The sequence below is a fragment of the Prionailurus viverrinus genome, chromosome D3, assembly GCF_022837055.1.
Source record: "Prionailurus viverrinus isolate Anna chromosome D3, UM_Priviv_1.0, whole genome shotgun sequence".
In the NCBI taxonomy this organism is placed as follows: domain Eukaryota; kingdom Metazoa; phylum Chordata; class Mammalia; order Carnivora; family Felidae; genus Prionailurus; species Prionailurus viverrinus.
Genome location: NC_062572.1, coordinates 7,307,631 through 7,334,245, shown reverse-complemented (window position 1 = coordinate 7,334,245; position 26,615 = coordinate 7,307,631). Strand labels below are relative to the sequence as shown.

Genomic DNA, 26,615 nt, shown 5'->3' with positions numbered 1-26,615 from the left:
TACGTATTTCAACACAGAGAAAGAAGCCAAAAAGGACTTAACGTTTTACTCAATTTCTAGCATGTTCTGTGAGGCTCTTGAAAATAAACTGTCCTTTTCATACGATTGTCTTTCCCTTTATTCTTTATAGAAGAGTAAATTTGGTTATTCAAGTCCTCAAAATGAAAAGGAAATCTGGACTGGTCCAGAATGGCTGTAGTTGGCTCCCTCTGCTGGCCTCAGAGCAAGATCACACTACCTGAGACTAAAAGTTCAAGATCAGCTGTATGTTTATTTTCAGGGATGCGACTGTAACAATGTGATGGCATTCCATTTAAATACAAAAAAAAACCGTAATTCATCTCCAAGTTATATATCTGACAATTAAAAGCAATTTGTTTGTGTCTATTTTTTTATTTTTAAGCATTAACTATCTTAAGGTTCAAATTTAGAAAGTTATTTTTGTACAAAGGCTAGCTGCCCTCATCTTTTTTTTTTTTTTTTCAAAATAAGTACTTTAAAAGATTTTGCTGTCTCTATAGTTAAGGCTGAAATAACACTGAAAACACTCAAACTTGCATTTTCCTAGATTTTCTTTGCTACCACTAATTTTTGCAACCACATAATTTACTTCCAAACTTACAACGTTGGGTACACTAACTGTGAATCACTTTTTTTGTATTCAAAGTCTTAGATTATGTATATGAAAGCTAATTTATTAAACCTTTGTACACAAAGATGAACGCACCTGTATAGCAAACTTATATGAAGAATGAAGTTACAAAAAAAGTAAAAGTGTTATTAAAATTGATGTGTGTAAATCACTTACAAAAATACCCCAAATGGGATAAAGCTGCTCATCCCTGATTTTTCTCATTTGGTTGTCAGAGTTGAAATATGCATTTAAAATGGTTAGAATTTTTTTCTTTTTAAAAAGTGATATATTAAACTTATATACAGGGTAATTAGCAAAATGTAGAAAGGGAAATCAATGTACAAAAGACAGATAAAAACCATCACTCCTGACAGACACTCACGACCCAAAAGTAGTATAAACCTTAACGAACTATCTCTAAACCAGCTCGGACTTACATCCCGTCCCCGCAAGTTTTTAGCAATAAGAATAAAATATAGTAAACCAGCAAGCCCGGTCTTTCTGTTCTTTAAAATAGGCCTGACTTAAGGCCACAATTAAGCCTTGGATAGATTTTTAAACATGGGAGGGACAAATAGGAAAACAATCTCATCTCCATTTGGTACTAATGAACAGAACACAAAGTTATAGATAATTAAATAGCTCGTGGCGCTATGTCAAGGAGTTATTCAGGAGCCTTTTTGTTTTTCTGCTGGTTTCGGGGCGAGTTCTTTAACAAGTTTCTTATCCTGAGGTACATTCCAGTGGATTCTGCCATGTTCTCAAATTCAAATGGCGTTATTCCAGTTGCAAACTTGCTCATGTCAGGTACAGGACTGTGAACTTTAGTGGCTGCTGAAGGACTGGAGTCCACACGAAGGAGCTTCTGACTGCCTCCATTACTAATGTCACAGTTCGACACAACGTCGCCATTATCAAGAAGGGCATCATCTTTAGAGTCCATCTGAATAGACTCTTCCTTTTCCTTCTGGCAAAGCAACGTCGGCTCAGAGTCTGGGCTCAGAGAATGTTCAACTTCCGACTTTTTTGTACAAGTGTCTGGTACCTCGGGCTCATCAGGCATCTGCTTTTCAGAGGGTTTTCCCTCTGGGACAGGGAGGTCTAGCTCATTTGGACAAGGCGAAGAGGCAACCGAATTCCCAGTTAAAGGTGTGTCCACGGGAATATCGGAATCACTGTTCACACTCTCGGCCTGCTCGAGGGCCGCCCATATCCGCCTCTGCTGCTCTTCAAGTTCTTCCAGAGTCAGTGAGTCCTCATCCATAGCTGCCGACGCTGTCCTGGTCTGGGGTGAGTCGCTGGGAGTCAGCGGCGGGGTGCCCTTGGGGAGCGGAGGGGTGAAGACAGGCGGCGGAGTCCCCTGGGGCAGAGGAGGGGGAGTGCCAGGGGGCAGCGGTGGCTGAAACTGGAAAGCTTCCCCGCTGGGAGAGCCGTGAGGGACCTCCGCATCTGAAAGAAAAAAGTTGTGATACTTCCAGCTGTCACAGCAGTTGGTGTCCGAACTCAGGTGTGCCCGGAGAGTCCATGGCCAGAGATCACCGGCTGGAGCGGGGACGCCCTGGAGGCTCCATAACCACCAGCACCTGGAAAGAACGCCCGCGGGGAGCGCCACAGGCTCTTCAGGCACCAGGAGCTTGAAGGAAAGGGAAATCCACCCATTGGCCCCATGCAGCGTTTCAGAGTGAGGGAACAGAGAGTCTACACGGAGGCGCGCGAGTGGTCCCCAGGCTGTCTGCGGGAGCTGCAGAACGGGGTTCCTGGGAAAGTGTGGTGGGACAACGGCTGGAAACGCTGCTGGCGGGGCTGCTGAAGGAGACAAAACTGAGGAGACGGGGTGGGGTACACTCTGGCTTATTCCCCAGTTCTGCACCTCTGGTCCTGCCTGCCTGCCTCAACTGCGGGCTCGTGTCGCTCACGGGTCAATGGTCATCGCCACCTATATGTCCCAGACGTAACAGATCCGACCTTCTCCTCGAATCCGGACTCCGCTCCTTCATGCTGTTCCCACTATGGTGCCACCAGTGGTATCTGGCTGAAGTCACCCACACGGAACCTGCTAATCGCCAGAGAGGCCCTCGTCTCCCTCTGCACTCCGCCCCGAGTCCTCGGCTCCCTGGGGCCTACTCTCTCTGGCAGACCGTCGCAGCCAAGACATTATTTCAGGAAGCCTGGCATCGTCTGTGCTTTGGACTCCTCTTCCTTGTATCCATTCTCCAAACTACTATCTTTGTGAAGCATGAGTCTGGGCCCATTAACCTTCCCACCTCATTAGAAACCTTCAGTGCTTTCCATCAGGACAAAGGCTGATCTGATCTCCTCTGTGCCTCACAAGGCCCTCTGTGACCACGAATTTGCCTCCTTGCACCACGTTATTTCTTCTGCCAGGCTGAAACCCCAGGTGTCACTCTGCTTTTGGACCAGTGCGCCGTGATGTCTCACACGTCTGCATCTGCATTTCCCACGGACTCAAATGTCCTAACCCTGCTCATCTCCATGGTAAATCCCTGAATTTATCCCTCCGGACGCAGCTCAAAGTCCTTCTTGATCGGGGTCTACGACCTCATCCAGCACAGCTGCTTGGTTTGTCCCCTCTGACACTAAAATAGGTGTAACCAGCTCTGGGGCTCTGTATGGATCACCACAGGTCACCACATTTATGTCAAAATGGGGTTTATACCTCTGCACGCCCTAGGTGGCGCAGTTTCCACGCAGAGTGGAAACTAAGGGCAGCAGTTGTGTCTCATGAATCTTCCTATCCTCAGGGTCTAGTAGAGGTATCCAAAACAGCACAGGTTTTAAAAATTAAGCAAATTCAAAAAATATACTTAAAAAAAGGGTGGGGGGAGCCTGGGTGGCTCAATCAGTTAAGCATCCGACTCTTAGATTTCAGCTCAGGTCATGATCGCGTGATTCGTATTTGAGCACTGCTTCGGGCAAAATAAAAAGGTGAGAATGGACACTGATGTCAGGCTGTAGGTACTAAAAGCCTGGCGTGTGAACTCTGGCATCAAGAACTCCTATGGCTGAGGGGCGCCTGGGTGGCTCAGTCGGTTAAGTGGCCGACTTCAGCTCAGGTCATGATCTCGTGGTCCGTGAGTTCAAGCCCCGCATCAGGCTCTGTGCTGACAGCTCAGAGCCTGGAGCCTGTTTCGGTTCTGTGTCTCCCTCTCTCTGACCCTCCCTGTTCATGCTCTGTCTCTCCCTGTCTCAAAAATAAATAAAACGTTAAAAAAAAAAAAAATAAAAAAAAAAAAGAACTCCTATGGCTGAGACTAAGCAAAGTAAAAAATTGGGGAAAATGGTTTGGGGGGCTTTGATTTTGGAAACTAAGGGGATTTAATCTGTGACCTTTAAATTTCCTCTGGGAATTTGAAAATAAGACAGGTGAATCCCTCACAATCAAATCAGGGCAATTTACATTAATAGATAGCATCTTATTATTAAGGTATCTACATTCATTTTATCTTCTTTTTCCTTTTTTTTAAAGTTTATTTATTTATTCTGAGAGAGGGAGAGAGCGAGCGAGCATGTGTGCAGGAGGGGCAGAGAAAGAGAGAGAGAAAATTCAGCGCAGAGCCCAATGCGGGTCTCCTGCACATGAACTGTGAGGTCATGCCCTGAGCCAAAACCAGGAGTCGGACACTTAACAGACTGAGCCACCCAGGTGCCCCAACATTCATTGTATCTTAATGTTGCCATTTAATCTCACTCCAAAACATGTGCCAGCTGTAAGGACCAAAGTGGCTGGGCATAGTTTAGGATGGGAGGTAGAGCAAGGAATGAGTTTTCAGTCTGGGACTCAGAGCAGCTTTGGAATTTATCAAGTTAACATAACGTTCTGATTCATTCCAGAGCTTTCTGGGGGCAACATCTAAACTACACCCCAGCAGTCCCAAGGGGAAGCCCAAAGGAAGCGTGGACAGTTCTACGGGGTGTGGGGGGGGGGAGACTCGGAAAGGTGCGTGTATGACTGTCCTGACCCACTGCTGGCTGACATGCTGAGAAGGGCTGTCACAGTCCTGCATGGCCACCACTTCCATGGTTAAGCCCAGAGGATTAAGAGAATAAAAAGGCAGAGGAGTATCAGAGGGCAAGTCCTTTGTTCCACTGTGCATTTCCAGGAGGGCAGATTTTCCTCATGGTCCTTCTTCCCATGGCTGGCTAGCTTCCCAAGCCTGGCTCAGCTCTGCCCTTCCTCCTCTTGGGATAGAGCTGTCGAAGCGGGACACTCTCCACTGCCTGTCCCAGGGCCCTGCCCCCATCCGAGGGCCTGGTCCGGATCAGGACCACTGGGACTGGGCGGCAAGGATCGCCTGACTCAGGAACGCAGTTAACCGGTCGGCATGGCCCTCACACCAAGCTGTCTCCCACCTTACCTTTTATCAGTACAAGGGGGTGTCACTCTCATCTCCAAGGGCAGAATCAAAGCATTTCATTAGTGCTCAAACCGGCCCAGCCTTCCTCCTGGAACTCAGGAGCGTGCACAATCCCTCTACCTTCTCAGTGAGATTGAGACCACAGGAGGAGACCTACCTGAGTCGAGCTCCATGTCCGCGGGGGAGGCTGCTGAGCTGCTCTCCTTCCTCTGCTTCTTTGGACTGCTTGGGCTGGACTGGGATGAAGACCTCTTGCTGCCAGACCTCATGCTCGGCTGATGGAGGGGCCAAGCCAAGCACAAGTTAATGGGGCAGAAGAAGGAGACTCCAGTCCTTCCCTTCCACCCCACAGAAAACCAATGCGGAGCAAAGCGTAGGTGAATGGTGAATGGAGCCGCCCTTTTCCTTTGGATGCATCAGAAGGCACAGAGTGCTTTCGAAGCAAAGCCAAAGGGCAAGAAGACGCTGATGAGTTAAAAAGTCCACCAACAAAAGGCAATCAATTTTTATCAACCTCACCCTGAGAAGCTATTTACCGCTTGGAAGTTAGAAGTCAGGTAATTGGCAAACACGTCCTTCTGCTGACACGCCTGCATCGGTATGGACCCGAACATCCTCCATTCCTAATGGTGAGAAGACAAGGAAAAAAAACAAGCCTGTACTTGGAAAACATCATACTTTGACATTCTGTAAAATGGAGGTCTCAAATTACATTTCCTTTTCTGGGGAATTAACGAAAAGGATGGTGCATTGAAGGAAAAACAAAACAAAACAAAAACCCAGCCACCCAACCCTGCCGGCAACATGATCGGAAGTGAACACTAAAAGCTTACTTGACAAAATCACTTGGCCCCAAAAGGTTCCACCTACTACAAGCAGAAGCTGTACTCAGTGACGAGCGGACTCTCTTCCGGCCTCCCTCTCCCCGTCCTTGCACGCGCTGGCCCGGCTTACAGGGCCCCTCAAGGCTCACCTCTCCTACCACTTTCCAGCTTCTGTTCTTTCCCTTTCCAAACCCGGCACTCATCTTTAAGGTTCAACATCCCTTCCTTCTCTCTCATCTCTATGAGCACGTGCAATAGGGGTTCTCAAGAAGAATCATTTGGGGCTCCTGTCAAACCTCCAGATTCCAGGGTCAAGTCAGTTAAGTCTAAGGGTGGGACTCAAGAATGTGCATTTCCGGGGTGCCTGGGTGGCTCAGTTGGTTGAACGATCGGCTCTTGATTTCAGCTCAGGTCATGATCCCGGGGTTGTAGGATCGAGTCCCGTGTTGGCCTCTGCACTGAGTGTGGAGCCTGCTTAAGATTCCCTCGCCCTCTGTCTATCCCTTTCCCTAGTCACACCCACTCTCTCTAAAATTAAAAAAAGAAAAAAAAAAAAGGGCACGCCTGGGTGGCTCAGTCAGTTGAGCGTCCAACTTTGGCTGAGGTCATCTCATAGTTCACAGGTTCAAGTCCACGTCAGATTCCCTCTCTCTCTCTGCCCCTCTTCCCCCCCTCAAAAATAAACAAACTTAAAAAGGGATGCCTTGGTAGCTCAGTTGGTTAAATGTCTGACTCTTGATCTTGGTTCAGGTCATGATCTTGCAGCTTGTGAGTTTGAGCGCCATGTCAGGCTCAGTGATGCTGGTACAGTGCTGCTTGGGATTTTCTCTCTCTCTTGCTCTCTCTCTCAAAATAAACTTTAAAAATATAATAATAATAATAATAATAATAATAACAATAGAAAAAAAAAAAAAGGCATACTTCTACCGAGCACTCCCCAGAGGACTCTGAGGTCGGCTGGTACTAGGACCATTTCCAGAGGCACTGATGGTTTGTGCCATGCAGTTTAGCTCTTAATTAATTACACACTTGTCTTCATATCTGTTCACTAGACTCTAAGGTCGGACCTTTGGTTTCTTTGCTTCCCAGTTCCTACGAACACCTAAAAATGCACTTTTTTATGCAACCACCACATCACGTGCCTAGGTGGCTCAGTCCGTTTATGCATCGGACTTTGGCTCAGGTCATGACCTCATGGTTCATGAGTTCGAGCCCTGTGTCAGGCTCTTCGCTGACAGTGCAAAGCCTGCTTGGGATTCTTGCTCTCCTTCCTCTGTCCCTCCCAGGCTTGGGCACGCACACAGGCGTGCTCTCGCTCTCTCTCTCACGATATAAATAAATAAACTTAAAATACAACCACACCATCACCACAACAGGTCATTGTTGAGTCTTGAAATAGAAGAGGAAAGTTGGAAAAGATTAAATAAATGCAGAAACCATTCTCATATGGAATGAGAAATTTTACTTTGGAATGAAAAAAGCGGAAAAGGAATTATTGGATAGGAAAAGGAGTTATATTAACTTAGATTTATTAAAGGCATAAATTTACTTTCCAAGTAATTCCAAAGAACTAACAATACTGCCTCAGAACCATCCCATGTTTTTAAAGCATAATTTTAGAACAGTTTTAGATTTACAGAATTTAATCATTTTAACTCCTTTTCGTAGGGCATAAATCAGAAAAAAATTTTTTTGAATGAACACAAGGTATCACTTAAGATTCTAGACAACATATAGGAAGTTACAAAGCTGAACAAGTAACACATTTACTTCTTCATGTCCCAGTGTAACTGCTACATAAGCTAACGATTCTTTTTTTTTTTTTATAAGCTAACAATTCTTAACAATCCTTACAATAATGTTATATCCCATAAGAATAAAAACACGGTATACTTACATCTGGAATTCCTCTGGGAGTAGATATATTAAAACCTGGATAGTTTACCAATTTCGAGAGATCATAAGTGACACTTTTATTCTGTTGTGCTTCTCCAGCTTCTGTTTCCCCATCAGCACCATCTGTCAGAGACCATCAGAAGGATAACATTGCTAGATGCCAATATAAATCCCTCCCCGGACCAAAAGTATACTAGGAAAGTACTGATATTCAAGGCAACAGAATCATTCTGAGAATAATTATTCTGAGAATGGCTTCAATCACAATGTTCTGGATCATTAGATTAGAAACTTTTAAACAATGTGGACAGAATACTTTGATAGTAAATGAATATTGAAAATCTTGGAAACCTGGGTTCTTCCATGGGTTTCTTAGAAGTCTAGTTTGTGCTGACCCAATGACCTGCCTGATGCTCTATTCCAATGTCTTCATTTAACAAACATTTATCTTATCATGTACCAGATTATGTTTTAAATGGCCTGTAAGTAATAACTCTGGTAATCTTCATCACAACCTTAAGAGGTATGTACTACTTTACAAAACCACTTTACAGATGAGAGAAGGATACTTGGGAAACACTTTATTACCTTGAAAACTACTAAGTAAATCATACGTTTATTTTGCTAGTCCTGTGGTGTCTATATACGTAAGGTAATTAAATGGTTTATGAGAAGTTTCTCTTTATAGAAGTATCCTAGCTAATAAGCTAAGAAGTATTAAAAGAATGAGTATATAACCATTTTGCAACCCATCATTAGCAAGTATAGACAGGCAACGACCACCAGTGACTGATTGATTCCATCACAATAAAGACAGGGACAGAGGAACGTGCTAAAATCACACACCATGGAGATGCATCAGCAAAATCTCGAAAACCCGAAAGGACAAAATGTGGCTTTGTTAAAAACAAGGGAGGGTATCTATAGATTAAAAGAGGCTTAGGATGGCTCAGCCAATTGAAATATATCCAAAAGACTTCAACCATCCACAATGTTTATCCAAAGAATCTCTAATCAAACAAACTAAAAGAGAGAGAGAACTTGAGAAAACAACAGAAATTCAAGCACCTACAGAAAACTTGAATGCCTGCATGACTTGGGGATATATTAAAAGGGCTGTCCTAAATACCTCTTTGGTACTAACTGAAAAAGAGCAGCTTGGTGAATTTTTAAAAATATTTTTAGGGGCGCCTGGGTGGCTCAGTCGGTCGAGCACCTGATTTCAGCTCAGGTCGATCTCACCATTTGTGAGTTTGAGCCCCGCATCAGGCTCTATGCTGACAGCTCAGAGCCTGGACCTACTTTGGATTCTGTGTCTCCCTCTCTCTTTGCCCCTCCCCTGCTCATGCTCTGACTCTCTCTCTCTCAAAAATAAACATTAAAAAAAAAAAAAAAATTAAAAAAATAAACTAAAAAATAAAAATATTTTTAAATATCTAGGTAATATAGAGAAACATTTTCATTTTTAAAAGATTTAGGGGATTAGAGATAAACTATAATCTCAAGGCCAATCCTCTTTCTTTCCCCGGGGGGAACCACTGTTGAGTCTGCTGTATGGGTGAAGACTTTTTTAAAAAGTATTTATTTAACATCTACCACATTGCGGGTACCGTGCTATATGCCAGGGGATATACTGGTGAATAAAATATGAATGGTTTTAGCAATTACAAACCTGACTGTCTAGATAGGAAAATAGAAGTAGAGAAATAGAACAGAGAAATAAATATATAGGGCATGAAAGAAACAGACAGGGTCCAGTGATAAAAGACTGGCAGGCCAATGAGAGATATACTTAAATAAGGTGGTCAGGAAAGGCTTCAATGAGTCTGAATCTAAAATCTAACTGAAGGGTGCCTCAGTCAGTTAAATGTCCAACTTCGGCTCAGGTCATGATCTCCCAGTTTGTGAGTTCGAGCCTCACATCAGGTTCTCTGCTGTCAGCCAGGAGCCTGCTATAGATCCTCTGTCCCCCCTCTCTCTGCTACCTGCTAATGCTCTCTCTCTCTCTCTCAAAATAAACGTTTAAAAAAATACTTTTGGGGTGCCTGGATGACTCGGTTAAGCGTCTGACTTCGGCTCAGGTCATGATCTTACGGTTCGTGGGTTTGAGCCCTGCATCAAGGTCTGTGCTGACAGCTCAGAGCCTGGAGCCTGCTTCGGATTCCGTGTTTCTCTCTCTCTCTGCCCCTCCCCACTCACACTCTGACTCCTTCTTTCTCTCTCTCTCAAAAAATAAAGAAACATTAAAAAAAAAAAAACCAAAACACTTATAAATCAGTCCTCAGAAAAAACAAGAGCACTGTTTCATCCACGTGGGATTCTCTGAATGACACGATAGGTATGTTGGGCAGAAACTCAGCATTGCACAGAGAGTTTGCCATGTCAGCTCACAGATGCACTCTCCTCCTTAATTACCACAGGGATCCCACAGCCCAGATCTACCACGGTTTAGTCAGCCATTCTTCTTTAGAGCCTTAATGTTGCTTTCAATTTCTCACTATCATATTCAATGCTACAAAAACACATACACATATTTTCCTTGTGCACATGTGTGATTATTCCTCTATAGCAGATACCTAAGGGAGGGGTTCTAGATTATGAGAGGATTTATGTATCCTGTATTTTAGGTCTCCTGGCATTCACTGATGAATAGATTTCTGTTAGCACTTCTGAGCAAGGCAAGAGCTTATGAGGACCAGCTGGAGAGCTGATTCTTTGGCCTGCATAGTCAAATATCTGGAGCAGGTCCAGATAACCAACCATCTGGTAATTCTTGAGGTTTTAGTTCCTTCCTTGTAAAACGAAGCAAACACCATTGTGATAGTTTTTAGTTCCCTCAGCACACACTGATCAAGCCAGCCATTCCTATCAGATATTACTGTAGCTCTCTCATTACACACATGTGCACGCGTGCACACGCACACGCACACACTGTCTCTCTCTCTCTCTCTCACAATAACATTTGGGCCGACTTATATAACTTCACATACTATACCTTTCCCATCATAGAGCGCAAGCCCGGAGCCCTCCAGCTCGGCCTCCTTGAGCCACCCCGGCGGGTACCCCAGCTGGCGCATTCGATATATAAAAGGCGGAAGGCTCTTGTCTGTCACGCCCAATGCATCCTGAAGTTCCTCGCTGTGTAAAAACAAAAGAGGAATAAAAAAATACCGTATTCTTATTTGGATTAAAACACATACCGTCCCCGATGTGTTAAAACAACTCCGTGTCGTAGGTTCCACACAGTGACCCGGTGCTTAACAGATACACGGTTGAGATTGCAGGGAAAGTTTCTGAACGAACAGACGTGCGTTATCTAGGCGCTGCTAGAGCAGACCTACACACCGACCACCGCCCTCCGGATCACACCGACCATCGCCCTTTGGATACACAGAACGTTCCAAATACTGATGAAGTCGAAATGACGTTCTCCACTAAAATGACAGAGGTACCTAATGACTCCCGGCTTGAATCTTCCAAATCTCTCCTCCACCTCTTCCGCGTGGTATCGCTGCTGAAAATTCTGACTGTTTGTCTCACTGCAGGCATCCAGATACGCTTTTCTTTTTTCACTTATCCGAGCAGCATTCCGAGGCTGGAGCGTAACGCAGTTGAGAAAAATGGTAACGAGCAGTTTAGAAGTACTTCAGAAATTAAATAAAACTAAACACTGTTTCAGGTCAAGCAAACAAACTATTCCAGTTTTAATGTGTAACAAGTATAAAAGACAGTGTAAATATTAGAAAAATACAGCAAGGAAGAGAAGCAGTCATTTTAATTTGTTATCACCTCACTATTATCTTAACCTAAAATCAAGTTTTTAGAAGCAACTCTAAAAATTAACTCTCATATTTCATTCATCTCAAATACAGAACACTGTAACAAGTTATTAGTTTGAAAAATCCAATGTCTTAAAATTTAAGTACAAACTTGAAAAGCTTTCAAATTCAAGGACCGAAAGAAAGTTATCGCAGCTAGCTTCTTCATCTCACACAATGCCAGAAATGTGCTGAAAACATTAGAAAGCTCTAATTCAAAGGTTTTTTTTTTTTTTATAGGAGAAAAATTTACCATTGGGCAATCTTTCATTTGATGTTCTTCAGAACCACAATTGAAACAGTGAGGCTTTGGCCTATTTGGTCAAAAAACAAAGATGTGCATAATGTAAATTAGACATAAAAGCAAATCAATACAATTATGACAGCAAAGTGTATCAGAGAGAAAGAAAGCACGCAGATCACAGATTACAAACATCTGCAACAGTGAGTACGCTTTCACCTCCTGGACTCAGTGGTTTAAACAAACAGTACTTTTATCCGAGTCTTTTAACCAAGAACCCTTATGTTCCCAACTAATCGGTCACCTCTGGGTTTTGTCAGTGGTTAATAACAGAAGAACCGAGGCAAACAGATTGTGTTTCCTTTAGGTGACTCAGGAAGGGGCAGATGGTTATAAGACAGCAACCAAACTGACAGCAACAATGACACTTTCCACCCACCCAAGCATATCAGGCGTGAACCAATGAATTCCAAGAAACAGATGACTAATTTAAACATTTAATATGTCTACATATTAAAATTCTAGCTCAATCTATAACTTCTTTAGAGTAAGCCAGCAATAAAGAATATTAATTTTTCAAGCTAAAAGAGTTTATGGTTTTGGTTAAAAAAGTTTTAAAAAGAAGAAGGAAACAAAAGCGACTCCCCACACAAACCTTTTTGCCTTTACTTGTATTTCTTGCCCTTCTAGAGAAACAATGTGGCTGAAGACTTGCTGGTACCTTTAGTGAATTTTATTAAGGAACAGTTATCATAGTCTGCAAAATTTGGTAAATTTTTTTAAAAGGTGAACTTAATGGCAAGATGCATAAAAGATCTTCATTCACTATGTAGGATACTTAGGTATTTCCCATCCTTCGGTAAGCTGAGGGTTTTCATTTAGAAGCGGTTGCCCCAATTTATCAAGGCAAAAATTAGTAAAATACAGGACACTTCCTACAACCTGCAGAAAACAAGTCAAAAAATATTGCTATTTAAGCAGGAAAAAAAGACATTAAATAATGTAAGACTATGATTAATTGTTTTAACGCTTTAATTTTGGAGGAAATGATCAGAAGTCATACTCAACTCCCTAAAGGAGCCAGATTTGGAGGTGCAGGTAAAAAGCTCCATCTTTAAATGCCCCTGTGTTGCCGAGGTCACAGTTTCCCTCTCCAGGAGGTGGTGACCATCAGCTGCACTCTCCTCAGACTTCAATCACCCGTCTCCTCGCTTCCCTTGGCAGCAAGACAATGCAGAAAAGTATTTACTATTTCCTTCCCCTCCCGCTCACTCTTTTCCTTCCTCTCCAATTCGGGGGGCGGGGAGGAATTCATACAGAAAAGTCGAGAAAATGCTACAGTGAACACCCAGGTATGTACTTACTCTCTTAGATCCAACAATTGTGGATACCTTACGTGCACACACACGTACACACACACACAGGTACACGCGCACACTTACTTTTTACTGAGCCACCGGGAGAAAGCAAGCCACCACCATCATCTTAGTCTAAGCCATTATTGTCTCTTGCCTGAGATTAATATGGTAACTTCCTAACGGGCTTCCGGCTTCTACACATAACCAGCGACAGACTACTTTCGTGACACTTCATCCCTAAACACTTCAGGATGGGTCTTCTGAGCCCAAGAACATTCTCCTACAAGCCACAATACCACTGTCACACCTAAAAAAGTTAATAAACTCTTAATATCATCTATATCCATTCTGTACTCAGTTTTCCCAACTGGTCCCAAAATGCCTTTTCTAGGCTTTATTTTTTTTCCAAGCAAGAACTTAAGGTTCACATGTTGCATTTAGATGGTGTTGATCTAATCTCTTTTCCTCTAAACCAGCCCCCCACTTTTTTCCTCAGATGGCCCTGCCATTCTCTCCTGAACATCTCCAGAAAGGCTTCTGCCTCCTTCATGGTGCTAAGCTCCCCCACGGGCCCCATGCAGCCAAATTCAGTGGACGGCTCAGTCTTCACCTTAACCTGTCAGCAACGACGGATACAGGTCAGTCACTTCTTCTGGCTTCCGGGACACCATTCTCTCAGTGTTCTTCCTACCTTGCTGACCAATCCTTCTCATCTCTCCGTCTTCTGTGAGACTCAGTCCGGTCCCCCTCTCTACCTGCACTCTTGAGGTGATTCGTCCAGGCCCATGGTATGAAGTACGAGTATATGGGACACCCCAAATATCCGGTTCTGCCTCAACTCCAATCGTGTAGATTCAAGTGCCAACTGACAGGTTTCCAGGACATGCAAACTCACCTATTTAAAACTGAACCAGATTCCCATTCCACTCCAAAGCTGCGCCTCCCACCAGTTTTTCCCATCACAGGAAAGGGAAGGACCTCATTCTAGCTGCTCAGACCAAAAACCTGCATCGTTTTGACGACTCCCTCGCTTTTGTGTTCTATGCATCCAATTCGTCAACACATTTGGTCAGTTCTACCTTCAAGGTAGATCCAGCTTCTAACCCCTGCTCACGTCCAGCCCTGGTCTTCTAGACTGACCTGCCATCTTCTCTCAACTGAGATCAACAGAGTCACTTAGCCAGTTTCCAGCTTCTACATGTAACCAGCTACACACTGTTCTCCACAGAGAAGCCAGCTCTTTCAAAAATTCAAGTCGTATCATGTCACATTTCTACTTAAAATCCTCCAGGGACTTCTCATCTCAGAGTAACACCCAAAGCCCTTACTATTGCTTATGAGGCAATATAAAGATTTCGATCTGCTCCAGAATCAGAAGGCCTGGATTCACGCCCTGGCTTTGTCACTTACTAGCTAAGGGACTCAGGGCAAGTTACTTAGCTCTCCACATCTGTTTCTTCATCTGTAAAAAGAGAATACTAGTAGTACCTTCACGAGCATATCTGTAATGAGCTTCGAACAGTACCTGGTAAGTAGTGAGCAACATGTCAGTGTGCCCTTCTGACCCAGGGCTTTCCACTCACTGTTCCTACTGCCTGGAGTCTGGAATACTGTTCACTGCATGATGGCTCACTCCCTCAATTTATTCTGTTATCAGCTCAGAGAGGCTGTCGCTATCTACTCACCATACAAACCAAATGCCCCACAGTTACCCTCTAAGTCCTTAGCCCCACCTATTTTCTTGCCCCACTAGAATGTAATTCAATGAGAGCAGAGACTTTGCCCTTTTTTTTCGTTGTTGTCTCTGGAACCCAGAAGGGTCCCTGACAAGGGAACATTCTATATTTATTAGTATTTATTAAAGAAGTAAATTAATAATACACAATAGTCCCACTTTCCAGGCAGGTACCACTCTCTAGCCCAGAACCCTAGAGTTAGAAGGGACATGAAGAGTTACATAGTTCAAATTCTTTCTTTAAAGCGCCTTGATAGCATCTCAGTCTTTGACTTCTTCGGGTAATGTGGAATTTGCTTTTCTTAAACGAGTCCGACCACTTCGTATTCACATCTCTGACAGAAGTTTGCACTGAAGGCTGAGTTGCACTGTGCCTGCTTGTGGTCCACGCAGTCGCTGGTCCCGGTCCTCCCACCCGGCACCACACAGAGTGATCTAACATGACGCCTCGATCACATCTGCAGAGACACGCTATCCCCTGTCAATCTCTGCAGTAAGGCTGTGGGCCCTTCCCACTCCCAGCGGCCCCATGTCCTTAAGATTGTGGTAGGTCAATGGGGCACGTCACTCCCTACACATGAAAACTAGTCTGCCTCGAACAGAATCCAGGATTTCATCATCATCTTAAAAAAACCGAAGTTGCAAAATCACACCGCTACATTGCACTGACACAGTGGAATTCCGCACAGGTACCAAAAGGCCTGAGGGTAGGCTTATCCCTGTTACGCCTCTTCGATTCTTCACCCGCCATTTGAGTTTGTCAACATTTTTAATCTCCTATCTTCCATCTGTTACACTGCTTACTTATCCTTCCCCATCTGTACGTGCAACAAGCACGCGCTCCAGATCATCATCCGCGTTCATGAAACGCACGTGCAAAAAAAGTTCGTCAGGACAAAAATAAAGTCCTCCGACGTCTGTCTATCGTGTATCCAGTAATTATTAGAAAGGGAACCATATTATCTAGAGGCTGAAGCCTAAACTGTTGCTTGTAACAAATTTCATGAAAGGGCGGTGATCATCTGATGACACATGGCTATGCCACCTTATCATTTCAATGCCACCCAAATGACACAGGATAGAAAACATGTTTTTGCAGGATTCAAAGCTAAAATGTCCAAACTTACACTAAAAGCTTCCTTGTTGTTTTTAATGGCACACGATTCTTCCACTTTATGGTCCTCTTCTAGCATAACACTAGATGGCTAACACAAAGAAAAACAGTTATAGAAGGTAACCAATTTTTAACTAGTTCAAATTTCAAATATTAGAAATTTAAACACACCCCTTTATTTTCTAATACATACCACTAAGGTATATAAAGTTCTGAATTCAACATTGTCACCATTACGGTAAGTCTGAAAGCTAGGGAGGTTTGTGAAATAAATTTCACAAGAGGGAGAATTTAAAAATTACAAAAGATACAAAAGACAGCGCCTTCTGAAGCATTAGTGTAGACTATGACTTTTGTGTTACTGAATATTAATTCATGTATTAAATTGAATGAATTAAATATTTAAACTCTCAACGCTGAAATTGACAAAGTAGACGATCTTAAAACCAGATAACCAGAAAGACTAAAACATTTATGATTTTACATTAGTGGTCAATACTGATAGAACTCTCATAGACCTCCCTCCACTACAAAATTCTGAAGTGCTCCTTGAATCAAAACTCCTTGTATGGTTTTTATTGTTAAATGTATTTTGTTTCTTAAATCTTTAAAAATTGTATGAGATGTAAAAACTCAAGGTGATAAAAATTACTCAGAATTCTCTGTTCTCCCAATTCTCAGGATACACAGCTAACAACCCTTATTTGACAGAGTCTACTTACCATAACTTTTAATTAAAAAAAAAAAAAAGCCCAGAAATCATAATTCTGATTTTTTAAAATATAAATTCACGCTCTGATATTCACGTAGTGAAATTTCTCAGATTTCTTTGGGCATGCTATTGGTTTTTTTCCAATAAGCAGAGGGGAAAATAGAATAGCAGGTAAACCTATTGGTTTTAGAGAAAAATAATTCATCTTCTATAAACTCCAGAAATACAGATTTTTTTTTTCTGCCTTAAAATTAATTTTCTGCCTCAAACCACATGTCCAAGTGAGGAAATGGGGGGGGGGGGGTAAAAGACTAATTCTGAGTGTAGCCAGGTCTAGGACTCCCCCGAGAAAAGGAGCCACAATACAAAGGAATCGCCTATGGCTGTACTGGTCAGACCAATGAAGGAAGCCCAGTTGAAGGATGGGAGGTGAACAGTTTTAACAATCCTGTTTTTTCTTTTTTTAGTTGTACTTGACATACAATGTTATATTAGTTTCAGGTGTAGGACACAGTAGTTGCACTTAGTCATTTTCACGAGGATACAAGAGGATCCCTGTGGCCTAATAGACGGCAGTGAAAAGCATAACCTGTTAATCTTAAAGTCTCTTAAGTTTGAAATACCTGGGGCAAAAGATTAAAGGAAGTCTTTTCCACATCATTTTTCTGCTGTTCCTCAAATCTTTTTACTAAATTTGACACAAATTCCTCTATTTCTTGATGGTATTGCCTGCATGAGAGGACACAACAGTCAGAATGCAGAGTAAAACACTGAATAGACTGAAATCTTACGCATTATTAGAAGATGTCAGGAGTAAATGCCGTTAACTTGATTTTCAGAGGTTTATCAAATCACTGATTCTGTAACAGTCAGGAACCTATTCCTCAGAAAAAGAAATATACATTGTTGCCGAGTTAACATAATGATTATGGGAACCTAAGGTAGTGGTAGGCATGTAACAGTGGCAAATATTGGTGCTGAGAATAAATGGATTTTATTTATAAATTTTACATATTTAAAATTTGAATACATAATCTATATAAAGCATGGTTCAAAATCCAAAAGAAGTAAAGGGGTTACATAATGAAAAGCTTCCTTCCTGGTCTGTGCCCCAGCCACCTTCTCTGCAATGAAAAGACAGCCAGTACATTCTTCCTATCTTCCTCCCAGAGACTCCCTATCCACACAGAAGGAAATACTATATAAATGTTAAACTGGGAAAAAAACAAAAAAAAACAAAACACCAAAATGCAATGGAAACACAAAGTGAAGCAGAGAAACTACTGAGGTCTACTTTCTCCAGCTTCCCAGGTCAAGAACCGCTTTCATCAACTATTTGTTAACGCTCGGTTCAGGAGGGGCCCGCGGAACCCAGCTTGGCCGCAGTGGGGCAGCCATCTTGCTCTTCACCAGACTTGATCTTTCAGGTCTCTTTAGCTCTGACACTCCAAGATCTCTGCAGGCAAAATGGCAGATACATGGTGCAGAAATGAGATTGCCATGAGCTAGAGTGGACGCGGATTCAAATCCAATGATGATGACAGTGCTCACGCCCAGCTGTGCCCAGCACCTTGCTACTGCCACCCTCACCATCCAGCGTCCCCACCCCTGAGAGCAGCAGGTTCCACCTAGGCAGAGATAGGTAGGTGATGGGCCTGCCACACAGCTAACACTCTAACTAATATGTTACCTTCTTTACCTTGCCTAGTATGCAAGATAACGATTATGCTTCAGTGACTCAGGAGAGGGGCAAGCAACTGTCTGAAATGTCTATGACCACGCTCTGCGGAAGGGACAGGGCAAAGTCTCAAAACATTTCAGAACGTTCTAGCAAGCACTGGAGGAATACACTGAGTCACCCTAGACCCCAGCATGCTGGAAGGTTTGCAAAGGTCTAATTCTCTTTCACACATTCACACAAACACAAAATTATGTGGGTAAGCTTTGAAGACAACCAACAGGGTAAACCCAGTTATCTGATTCTAGGGGAGAAACGACTAACATTACTTATTGCTGTGGTACCAGTTGTTATTTTTATTAGAGGCTATTGGGCTCTTATAGGTACTCACTTAACTACCTAAGAAGTGGTTACTATTAGCATCTGTTTTCCAGTGAGGAAACTGATATGCAGACAGGTTGTGACCTGCCCAGGTTCACATATGTACAAAGTTAGGGTCCAGATTCAAATTCATGTTTATAGACTCTAATGTCCTTGCTCTTAGAGTACCTGGGTGGTTCAGGTGGTTGAGGTCATGGTCTCCTGGTTCATGAGGTCGAACCTCACATGGGGTGAGCTCGAGCCCTGTTTCAGGCTCCACGCTGATGGTGCAGAACCTGAGTGGGATTCTTTCTCTCTGCCCCTCATTCACTTGTGCCCTCTCTCTCTCTCTCAAAAAAACAAAACCAGAAAACAAAAAAGCCCCACGATTCCCTAAATTTTAAGCAAAAGAATAAAAATGGAATAAGTACAAATAAATACAGCATACTAACGGAAGATGTTGTTTCATTAACACATTAACTCATTATATGTAGAAAGGGGAAAATTACTTACTTTGAAATAACATTGTTCATAAAGAGAATCTGTAATAAAGGTCCATCTAACTTAGTATCGTTCACCAATATTCCACTAAAACAGAAATTAAAACAGTCTTAGAAGGTATTAAACGCGTACATGTATATATGAACACATAACTTTTGTAATTCTTAAGTACCAAAGATAACATTTTACAAATAAGATCAAGAACCACCAAGAACGCTTGTTTTCTCAAGAAAAATCCAAGTGTTCATCAAATTTTACCTAGTTTAATGGTTTTACACAGAGATATCCCTTACATATTTTTAAAAATATTTCACAAAAATGGAGTGCATGGGTGGCTCAGTCAGTTGAGCATCCGACTCTTGATTTCAGCTCAGGTCATGATCCCAGGATTGTGGGATTGAGCCCCACATGGGGCTCTGTGCTGAGTGTGGAGCCTGTTTGAGATTTTTCTCTTTGCCCCTCCCTTGCTCCTGCTCTCTCTCTCTCCAAAAATAAAATAAATCTTTAAAAAAAGTTTTTTAAATATTTCACAAAAAATTTAAAACTACGCTTAATCTTCCAGTTTTCAACCAAAACATTTCTTTATCTAATGGATCATTTCTTTACAAGCCGGGGGAAGGGAGGGTCGGAATAAACCAGCAGGTTACAAGAATATATTTCTAAAAAATCAGAGTGACTTTAGCTTAGTAATATACAAGGAAACACTTCAGCCTCTTCGAGGGCAGAGCACATTCCATTATTCCAAATCCCGGATTCTAAAGCAGAAATGTAAAAAGTATACTGTTCTTGTTCCTGGATTTGATTTTCAATTACTGCAAAAAAAGAGAGAGAGAGAGAGAGAGAGAGAGAGAGAGAGAGAGAGAGGATGTGGCTTTGGCTGTAAAATCTGCACAATGCACAATATCCAATGTCCCGGTGGTAATCTGGACCAGCTGACTCTCAGATTCCTCCTCTGCCCACCTGCCTCCTATTCCTTTACCTGCGCAGCATGTGAAATAAATCAGTCTATATTTGGAATTGCTCACATCAAGAAACAAAAGTAAAATATGAAGAAGTTCAGAAGTTTGCTTGAATTTGCACGAATTTCTCGTTTTAAGAATACATGATGGTTTTTAAAAACCACACACAATTGCATAACTCCTTGACTGGAGTCCAAGCACAATCAGCTATAAAGACATTCAGTTGGGGAAATATGAATATGGACTGAGCTGGGAATGTTAGTAAGAAAATCATACCAGTTGCTGTGATAGTTGTGTTGCGATTATGCATGAAAAAGTCTTGTTTCTAAAAAGTTACATGTTGAAATATTTAGAGTACAATGTATATATGTGATGAGAAGGAAATATGGCAAAATATTAGCTGTTAAATCTAAGTGATGAAAACGTGAGTGTTAATTGCACTGTTCCTTTTCCATACATTTGAAATTTTTCATAATATAAAGCAAAAAATAATATTTAGCGGACAAAAAGGAAACTTCTGATCATGACAGTTCCAAAAATAAGGATTAAACCAAGAGACTTGGGGTACAAAATTTATCTAAATAATTTTATTTCTTTTTGTTTCTAAGTTTTCTGTAGCATGCTTTATCAGTATGACATCACGAAGAGCACAAATTCTAAAAGAAAAATTTTAATTTATTCCTTTTTTAGGATACTAATGCTTGCCTCGTGTATTGGCAAAGCCTATGATGCTATAATCATTTAAACTCAGATGATTATAACCCTTTTGTAAATAAATATTTGTTTAAATTATCAACTCTAAAGTGTGCTTACCTACCTTTGAATATTAAAAACAAATGGGGCACCTGGGTGGTTCAGTTGGTTGTGTCCGACTTCAGCTCAGGTCATGATCTCACAGTTCCTGAGTTCAAGCCCCACACTGGGGCTGGGTTTTCTGCAGCCAGCAGAGAGCCAGCCCGCTTCAGATCCTCTGTCCCTTTCTCTCTCTGCCCCTCCCTCGCTCACTCACACCCTCTCTCAAAAATGAATAAACATTAGGGGCGCCTGGGTGGTTTAGTTTATTAAATGCCCAACTTCAGCTCAGGTCATGATCTCCTGGTCCGTGAGTTCGAGCCCCACATGGGGCTCTGTGCTGACAGCTCAAAGCCTGGAGCCTGCTTCAGATTCTGTGTCTCCCTCGTTCTCTGCCCCTGCCCTGCTCACACTCTGTCTCTCACAATCAAAAATGAATATTTAAAAAAATTTTTTAAATAAACATTAAAAAATATTTTAAAAATTATGATTTTCAGGCACCTGGGTGGCTCAAACATCTGACTCTTGATGCCAACTGTCATGATCTCACAGTATGTGAGTTCGAGCCCTTCATCGGGCTCTGCGCTGACAGCATGGAGCCTGCTTGGAATTCTCTCTCTCCTCTCTCTGTCCCTACCCCACATGTGCTCTCTCTCAAAATAAACTTAAAAAATTTTTTTTAATTATGATTTTCGAGGAATCCCAGTGATATTCAACACATTTAATATCAAAGCAACAGCGAGTTTAGATCCACAAAGTGTGCTCACATAGAGGAAAGAAGGTAGGGCATGGGGAGCTTTCCAAAATACATCTGAATTCTGAAATTTTTTATTTTATTTTATTTTATTTTTTAATTTTTTTTAACATTTATTTATTTTTGAGACAGAGAGAGACAGAGCATGAACGGGGGAGGGGCAGAGAGAGAGGGAGACACAGAATCGGAAGCAGGCTCCAGGCTCTGAGCCATCAGCCCAGAGCCTGACGCGGGGCTCGAACTCACGGACCACGAGATCGTGACCTGGCTGAAGTCGGACGCTCAACCGACTGAGCCACCCAGGCGCCCCTGAATTCTGAAATTTTAAACCTTTAGTCACCAATGTAGCCGGTTACTTCAGCTGGTACCAGAAACAAAAAAGTGCATGTACCATTGCATCAAGGCACCCCAAATTGTGAAGCTTGACAACACGATTCCCCATGATAAATATGTACTTAGACAAATATTTTAGATTTACTGACCTGTTAAATTTTTTTAAGAGACACCAGCATTTAATCTTCTATCTGTTAAAGTCAGAGGTCTGAATGCAAACCTACTCACTGTACTTTCTTCAACAGCACATTTATTTCTCTTTCTAAAATGAAATCGTGCATCATTCCTATTTATGAACATACTTTAACTGCATAAGTAAATCTTCAGCTGGAGCAATACTGTAATCTTAACTGACGTCCCAGAAACGTTTGTGGAGTAAGCACGGCCAGCCCGGCAAACCGGCTTGTTTGAAACATTAAGTCAAAATTTTGTGGATGTGCTTCAGAAATATTTTTACCCATTAAATCAGCTTAAAAGTTATTCAGGTGAGCGCCTGGGTGGCTCAGTCGTTAAGCATCTGACTTCGGCTCAGGGCACGATCTCACAGTTCATGAGTTCGAGTTCCATACTGGGTGAGCTCGAGGCCCGCTTCGGTTGAACGTGAGCACCAGCTTGGGGTGAGCTCGAGCCCCACTGCGGGTAAAACATGAGTCCCACTTCTCTCTCTCTGCCCCTCGATCACTTGCGCCTACTGTCTTTCTTTCTCTCTCTCTCTCTCTCTCTCTCTCTCTCTCTCTCTCCAAAAAAAAAAAAAAAAAAAAAAAAAAATCCAAATCTTAAAAAAAAAAAAAAGTTATTCAGGTACATAACATGACTCAGTATTTGTATATGTTGTGAAATGACCACCGCAATAAATCCAGTTAACATCCCCCCAAAATAACAAATTAGTTAAAAATTCAATGGAGTTGTGAGATTTCAAATTTTATCCCCAGAAATTAAAAATAAAGCATCATTACTGATTTCTTCGGAGTATACTAAAAAATAATACAAAAAATCCTAAATACTCCTTTTACAAAGAAATTATAGCTAAATGTTAACAACAGGATAAAAAATAAAAGACAACAATAGTGTAATTGCAATATCTCATACCTCGGTCGAGTCAGAATGTTCAATTTTCTTTTAAGTTCTTGATGTTATTACTCGTTAAGGAATACAAGCCCTCATCAAACAACAGCATAAATAACATAAAATTTAACTACTCACTCTCACTTTGGGCGTCAGAATGTTAATATCAAAAGACCTGCAAATATCTCGAGAATGACACACTTAACCCAGCTCCTGTTCAGTTGCAGGGATAGGCATTTAAACCTAAACATTAAAATAGTCTTTTCATCTCTTCCAACACGGATATTTAAGACAAGGTCATATAGTTCAAAAGCGACTGACAGACCTAACAGACCGAACCAAAAATGTTATTCAAACAACCGTACCCCATCAGAAGTTAAACAGCAATTCACTTAAGAAAGAGCAGCATGATAAGCGACAAAGTAAGTACGGTAAAACAAACTGCCAAGGAAGGAAAACTCCAGGATGGAAACTATGGATGCTCACAGTACAGTCCTTTCAACTTCTCTGTATTTCGAAGGTTTACATATAAAAACGTAGAGGGAAAAAGCATCACGAAACAAAAAAAATCAGACTTCAAAACCCTTCAAAAGAAGGGGGCGCCTGGGGGGCTCAGTTGTTTAAGTGACCGACTTAGCCCAGGTCGTGATCTCACAGTTCGAGAGTTCCAGCCCCGCAGGGGGCTCTGTGCTGACAGCTCAGAGCCTGGAGCCTGTTTTGGATTTTGTGTCTCCCTCCCTCTCTGCCCCTCACCGGCTCACACTCTGTCAAAAATAAACAAACAAACAAAAAAACCCCACAAAACTTCAAAAATGATTTACCAACCGCTTTCAGGGCTTCATTTGAACTGAAATCATCGGCATATAATAAAAAAAAAAAAAACCCCACCTGTAAGAATATAAATAAACATACTGGCAAATCTTGCCAGAAAAGCTGTAATCATGTAACGAAGCCAAACGGAAACTTGGCGCGTTTTTCCCAAACCTTTGCGACGGCACCTTCACCACGGAAAAGTCGAAGAACTTTAAAATGAATCCCCAATCTTAATCAGGCAATTAACCATGTCTCTGTGCATGCCTCAAATCCTTGAACCCCCAACTCTACCTCCTAGGACCACTAGCTTCGGCCCCGCCCTAAAAAACAGACCTACGCTAAGGGGCTGAGTATCCGGTTACCTCCTAATACACAACTACAGCATGACTGCATGAACTTAAGCTTGGCCGCAAAAAATAAAATCGGATAACGGCTTTAGAGGAGAGAAGCGGTAACCAGTCTGTAATGTAGCAGTCTGAAAAAAAAAAGCCCTAAAAACCAGCTCCAGCTTGGGGGACGGGAAGAGCGAGTGTAGTCCAGGACACCGAACCCAGGAGAGGAGAGGCTGGCGCCGAGGCCCCGGTGCTGCTCACGCAAGCGAACCCTCGACTCTCAGCCCTCAGGGAGATTATTCGGAATTCTGGCCCCCCTGGAATTTCCGCCCGCGCCTTCCAGGGCTCGCCGCCCACCGCACGCCGGTGACCGGGCCCAGCGAGCGGGAAGGATATTCTCGGCGCGGAGCTGCTCGATGGTTTCCTCGCACTGCCGAAGCCGCTCCCGCAGCTCCGCGTCGCCGACCCCATTCTCGTCCTCCTCGTCGCCGTCGTCATCGTTGAAGCGGGTGTGAACGGGCTTCGGAATGGATTCCTCTGGGTGGTCAAACGCCTCGAACAGCTCTAGGTCGCCAAAATCCACCTCCGCCGCCATCTTGGGCTGTGGGAAAGATTCGAGAAGAGGCGGAGCCGGCCGCCGGGCCGGGGGCGAAGGTTGTAGGGCGGCACCGCTCGCTAGGGCTCCGGGCCGCGCTTAGCCACCCGGTAGGGTTTTCTCCAAACACAGGCCGCGAAGCGGCACAAAGGGCGGGCCAGTCCCGAGAGACTACAACTCCCAGAGTACAGTGGCGTCTCTCAGAGTCACTTCCGAGGTTGCTCGGGAGCGTGGCATGCTGGGACATGTGGTTTCTAAGCGACTGTTAACTCATTGTTTGCATTGCATACTGGGATTGGTCCTTTTTAAGCGTGCCGAAAGCCTGGCTAGATCAGAATGTGTTAAAACAATGTATGTTGTCCGTGTGATGCATCTGAGGCTGAAAAATCAGAGCGCGACGCATGTCTTATCACGGGTTCTGGTGTGCGTGCTAAATTGCAACAAAAGAAGAAGGGACTCTTTAGTTGTGCCACAGATTACCTTTGTGATCTTGGACAAACTGCTTCAGTTTATTGGGCTTGTTGCACTTTTTCATGAAAAACGAGCTAATCATTAGACTGATTTAGATTACTCTATTGCGGCTTTCGGTGGTTTCTCTAGTTCAATGACTCATTCATTCAATAACATTTATTTACCACGTTCAATGTGCCTGGTACAGGTCCAGAACTTGAGGATGAAGAGTGAGTAGAATAGAGAAGTTCCTGCTCTAGTGGAGCCTCTATGGGCTAACAAAAAAAAAACAAAAAAAAACCCTAAATGGCCCCGCCCTTGGAGGTAGGTGTTGATGAGTATTCCTCGTTTTTTAAAAATATGTGAAATAAAAAAGTTATAGATAGGTAACGATTTACTTTGACAGACTCTGTGAGAATCAGTGAATGGAGCAATTTACGTTTGAACTCAACCATTGTTAGAAAGGCAGAATTGATGGCGAGATTATGGCGGATGGATTTAAGATCATCCTCCTTGGAAGAAATCACATGTGAAATGCAAAGAATGGAGCAAGAGGAGACAAGTACACTAGGTCCGGATTCACAGACCAATTTAAGGTTCCTCTCTTTCCACTCCCCAAATTGGGAAGTCATTTCAACATTTTAAACAGGTAGTGTGTTTGTGACCTGCAAATTTTCATTAAAAATTGTTTTTTTAATGTTTATTCTTGAGAGAGAGTGAACGGAGAAGGGGCAGAGAGACAGGATCCAAAGCGGGCTCCGCGCTAATAGCAGAGAGCCTGATGTGGAAGTCAAACGCATGAAGCATAAGATCATGACCTGAGCCAAAGTTGGAGGCTTAACTTACTGAGCCACCCAGTCACACTGAAAATTTTCATTTTGATAAGATGGTCTTGACTGCATGGTAGAAAAAGGATCAAAGATCCAGCAAAAGTAAAATACTGAGTCTAGCAGATAGATTGATAGATTTTTGTAGTGGGGTAGTGTCGATAGTGGTGGAGAATTGATGTTTAGGAGTAGAAAATGTCAAAGTTTATTTGAGAGGGGGGAGGGAGGGAGTGGAGGGGGAGAGAGAGAGAGAGAGAGAGAGAGAGTGTGTGTGTGTGTGTGTGTGTGTGTGTGTGTGTGTGTGTGTGTGTGAGTGTGCGGGGGAGGGGCAGAGAGAGGAAGAGAGAATCCCAAGCAGGCTTCACATAGTCAGCACAGAGCAGGATGTGGGGCTTGAACTCACAAATTGTGAGATCATGACCTGAACCAAGAAATCAAGTCAGATGCT

General features: G+C 42.8%; 1 protein-coding gene and 1 non-coding gene across 4 annotated transcripts; both read right to left on the bottom strand.

The window, feature by feature from the left end:
* Positions 1 to 31: 31 nt before the first annotated feature.
* Positions 32 to 25,077, bottom strand: ZCCHC8 (zinc finger CCHC-type containing 8). Of its 3 annotated transcripts, none has more exons than XM_047827614.1 (14): positions 24,692 to 25,077; positions 23,175 to 23,217; positions 19,260 to 19,334; positions 17,332 to 17,437; positions 16,010 to 16,087; positions 12,628 to 12,731; positions 12,445 to 12,510; positions 11,802 to 11,862; positions 11,183 to 11,325; positions 10,726 to 10,868; positions 7,732 to 7,853; positions 5,547 to 5,633; positions 5,168 to 5,285; positions 32 to 2,083 (listed from the first exon to the last, which is right to left on the bottom strand). In XM_047827614.1, exons 1-14 carry the CDS (start codon positions 24,888 to 24,890, stop codon positions 1,299 to 1,301), a joined length of 2,130 nt encoding a protein of 709 aa, XP_047683570.1. In that variant the 5' UTR covers positions 24,891 to 25,077; the 3' UTR covers positions 32 to 1,298. The 3 variants fall into 3 exon arrangements, with proteins under 3 accessions (XP_047683570.1, XP_047683571.1, XP_047683573.1); XM_047827615.1 differs by having other exon boundaries at positions 23,175 to 23,212; positions 24,692 to 25,074; XM_047827617.1 differs by lacking the exons at positions 12,445 to 12,510; positions 12,628 to 12,731; positions 19,260 to 19,334; positions 23,175 to 23,217; positions 24,692 to 25,077 and having other exon boundaries at positions 17,332 to 17,389.
* LOC125149746 (small nucleolar RNA SNORA9) lies at positions 18,464 to 18,598 on the bottom strand. Its single transcript, XR_007146042.1, has one exon. It is a non-coding gene; the product is annotated as a small nucleolar RNA SNORA9 (small nucleolar RNA).
* Positions 25,078 to 26,615: the final 1,538 nt, after the last annotated feature.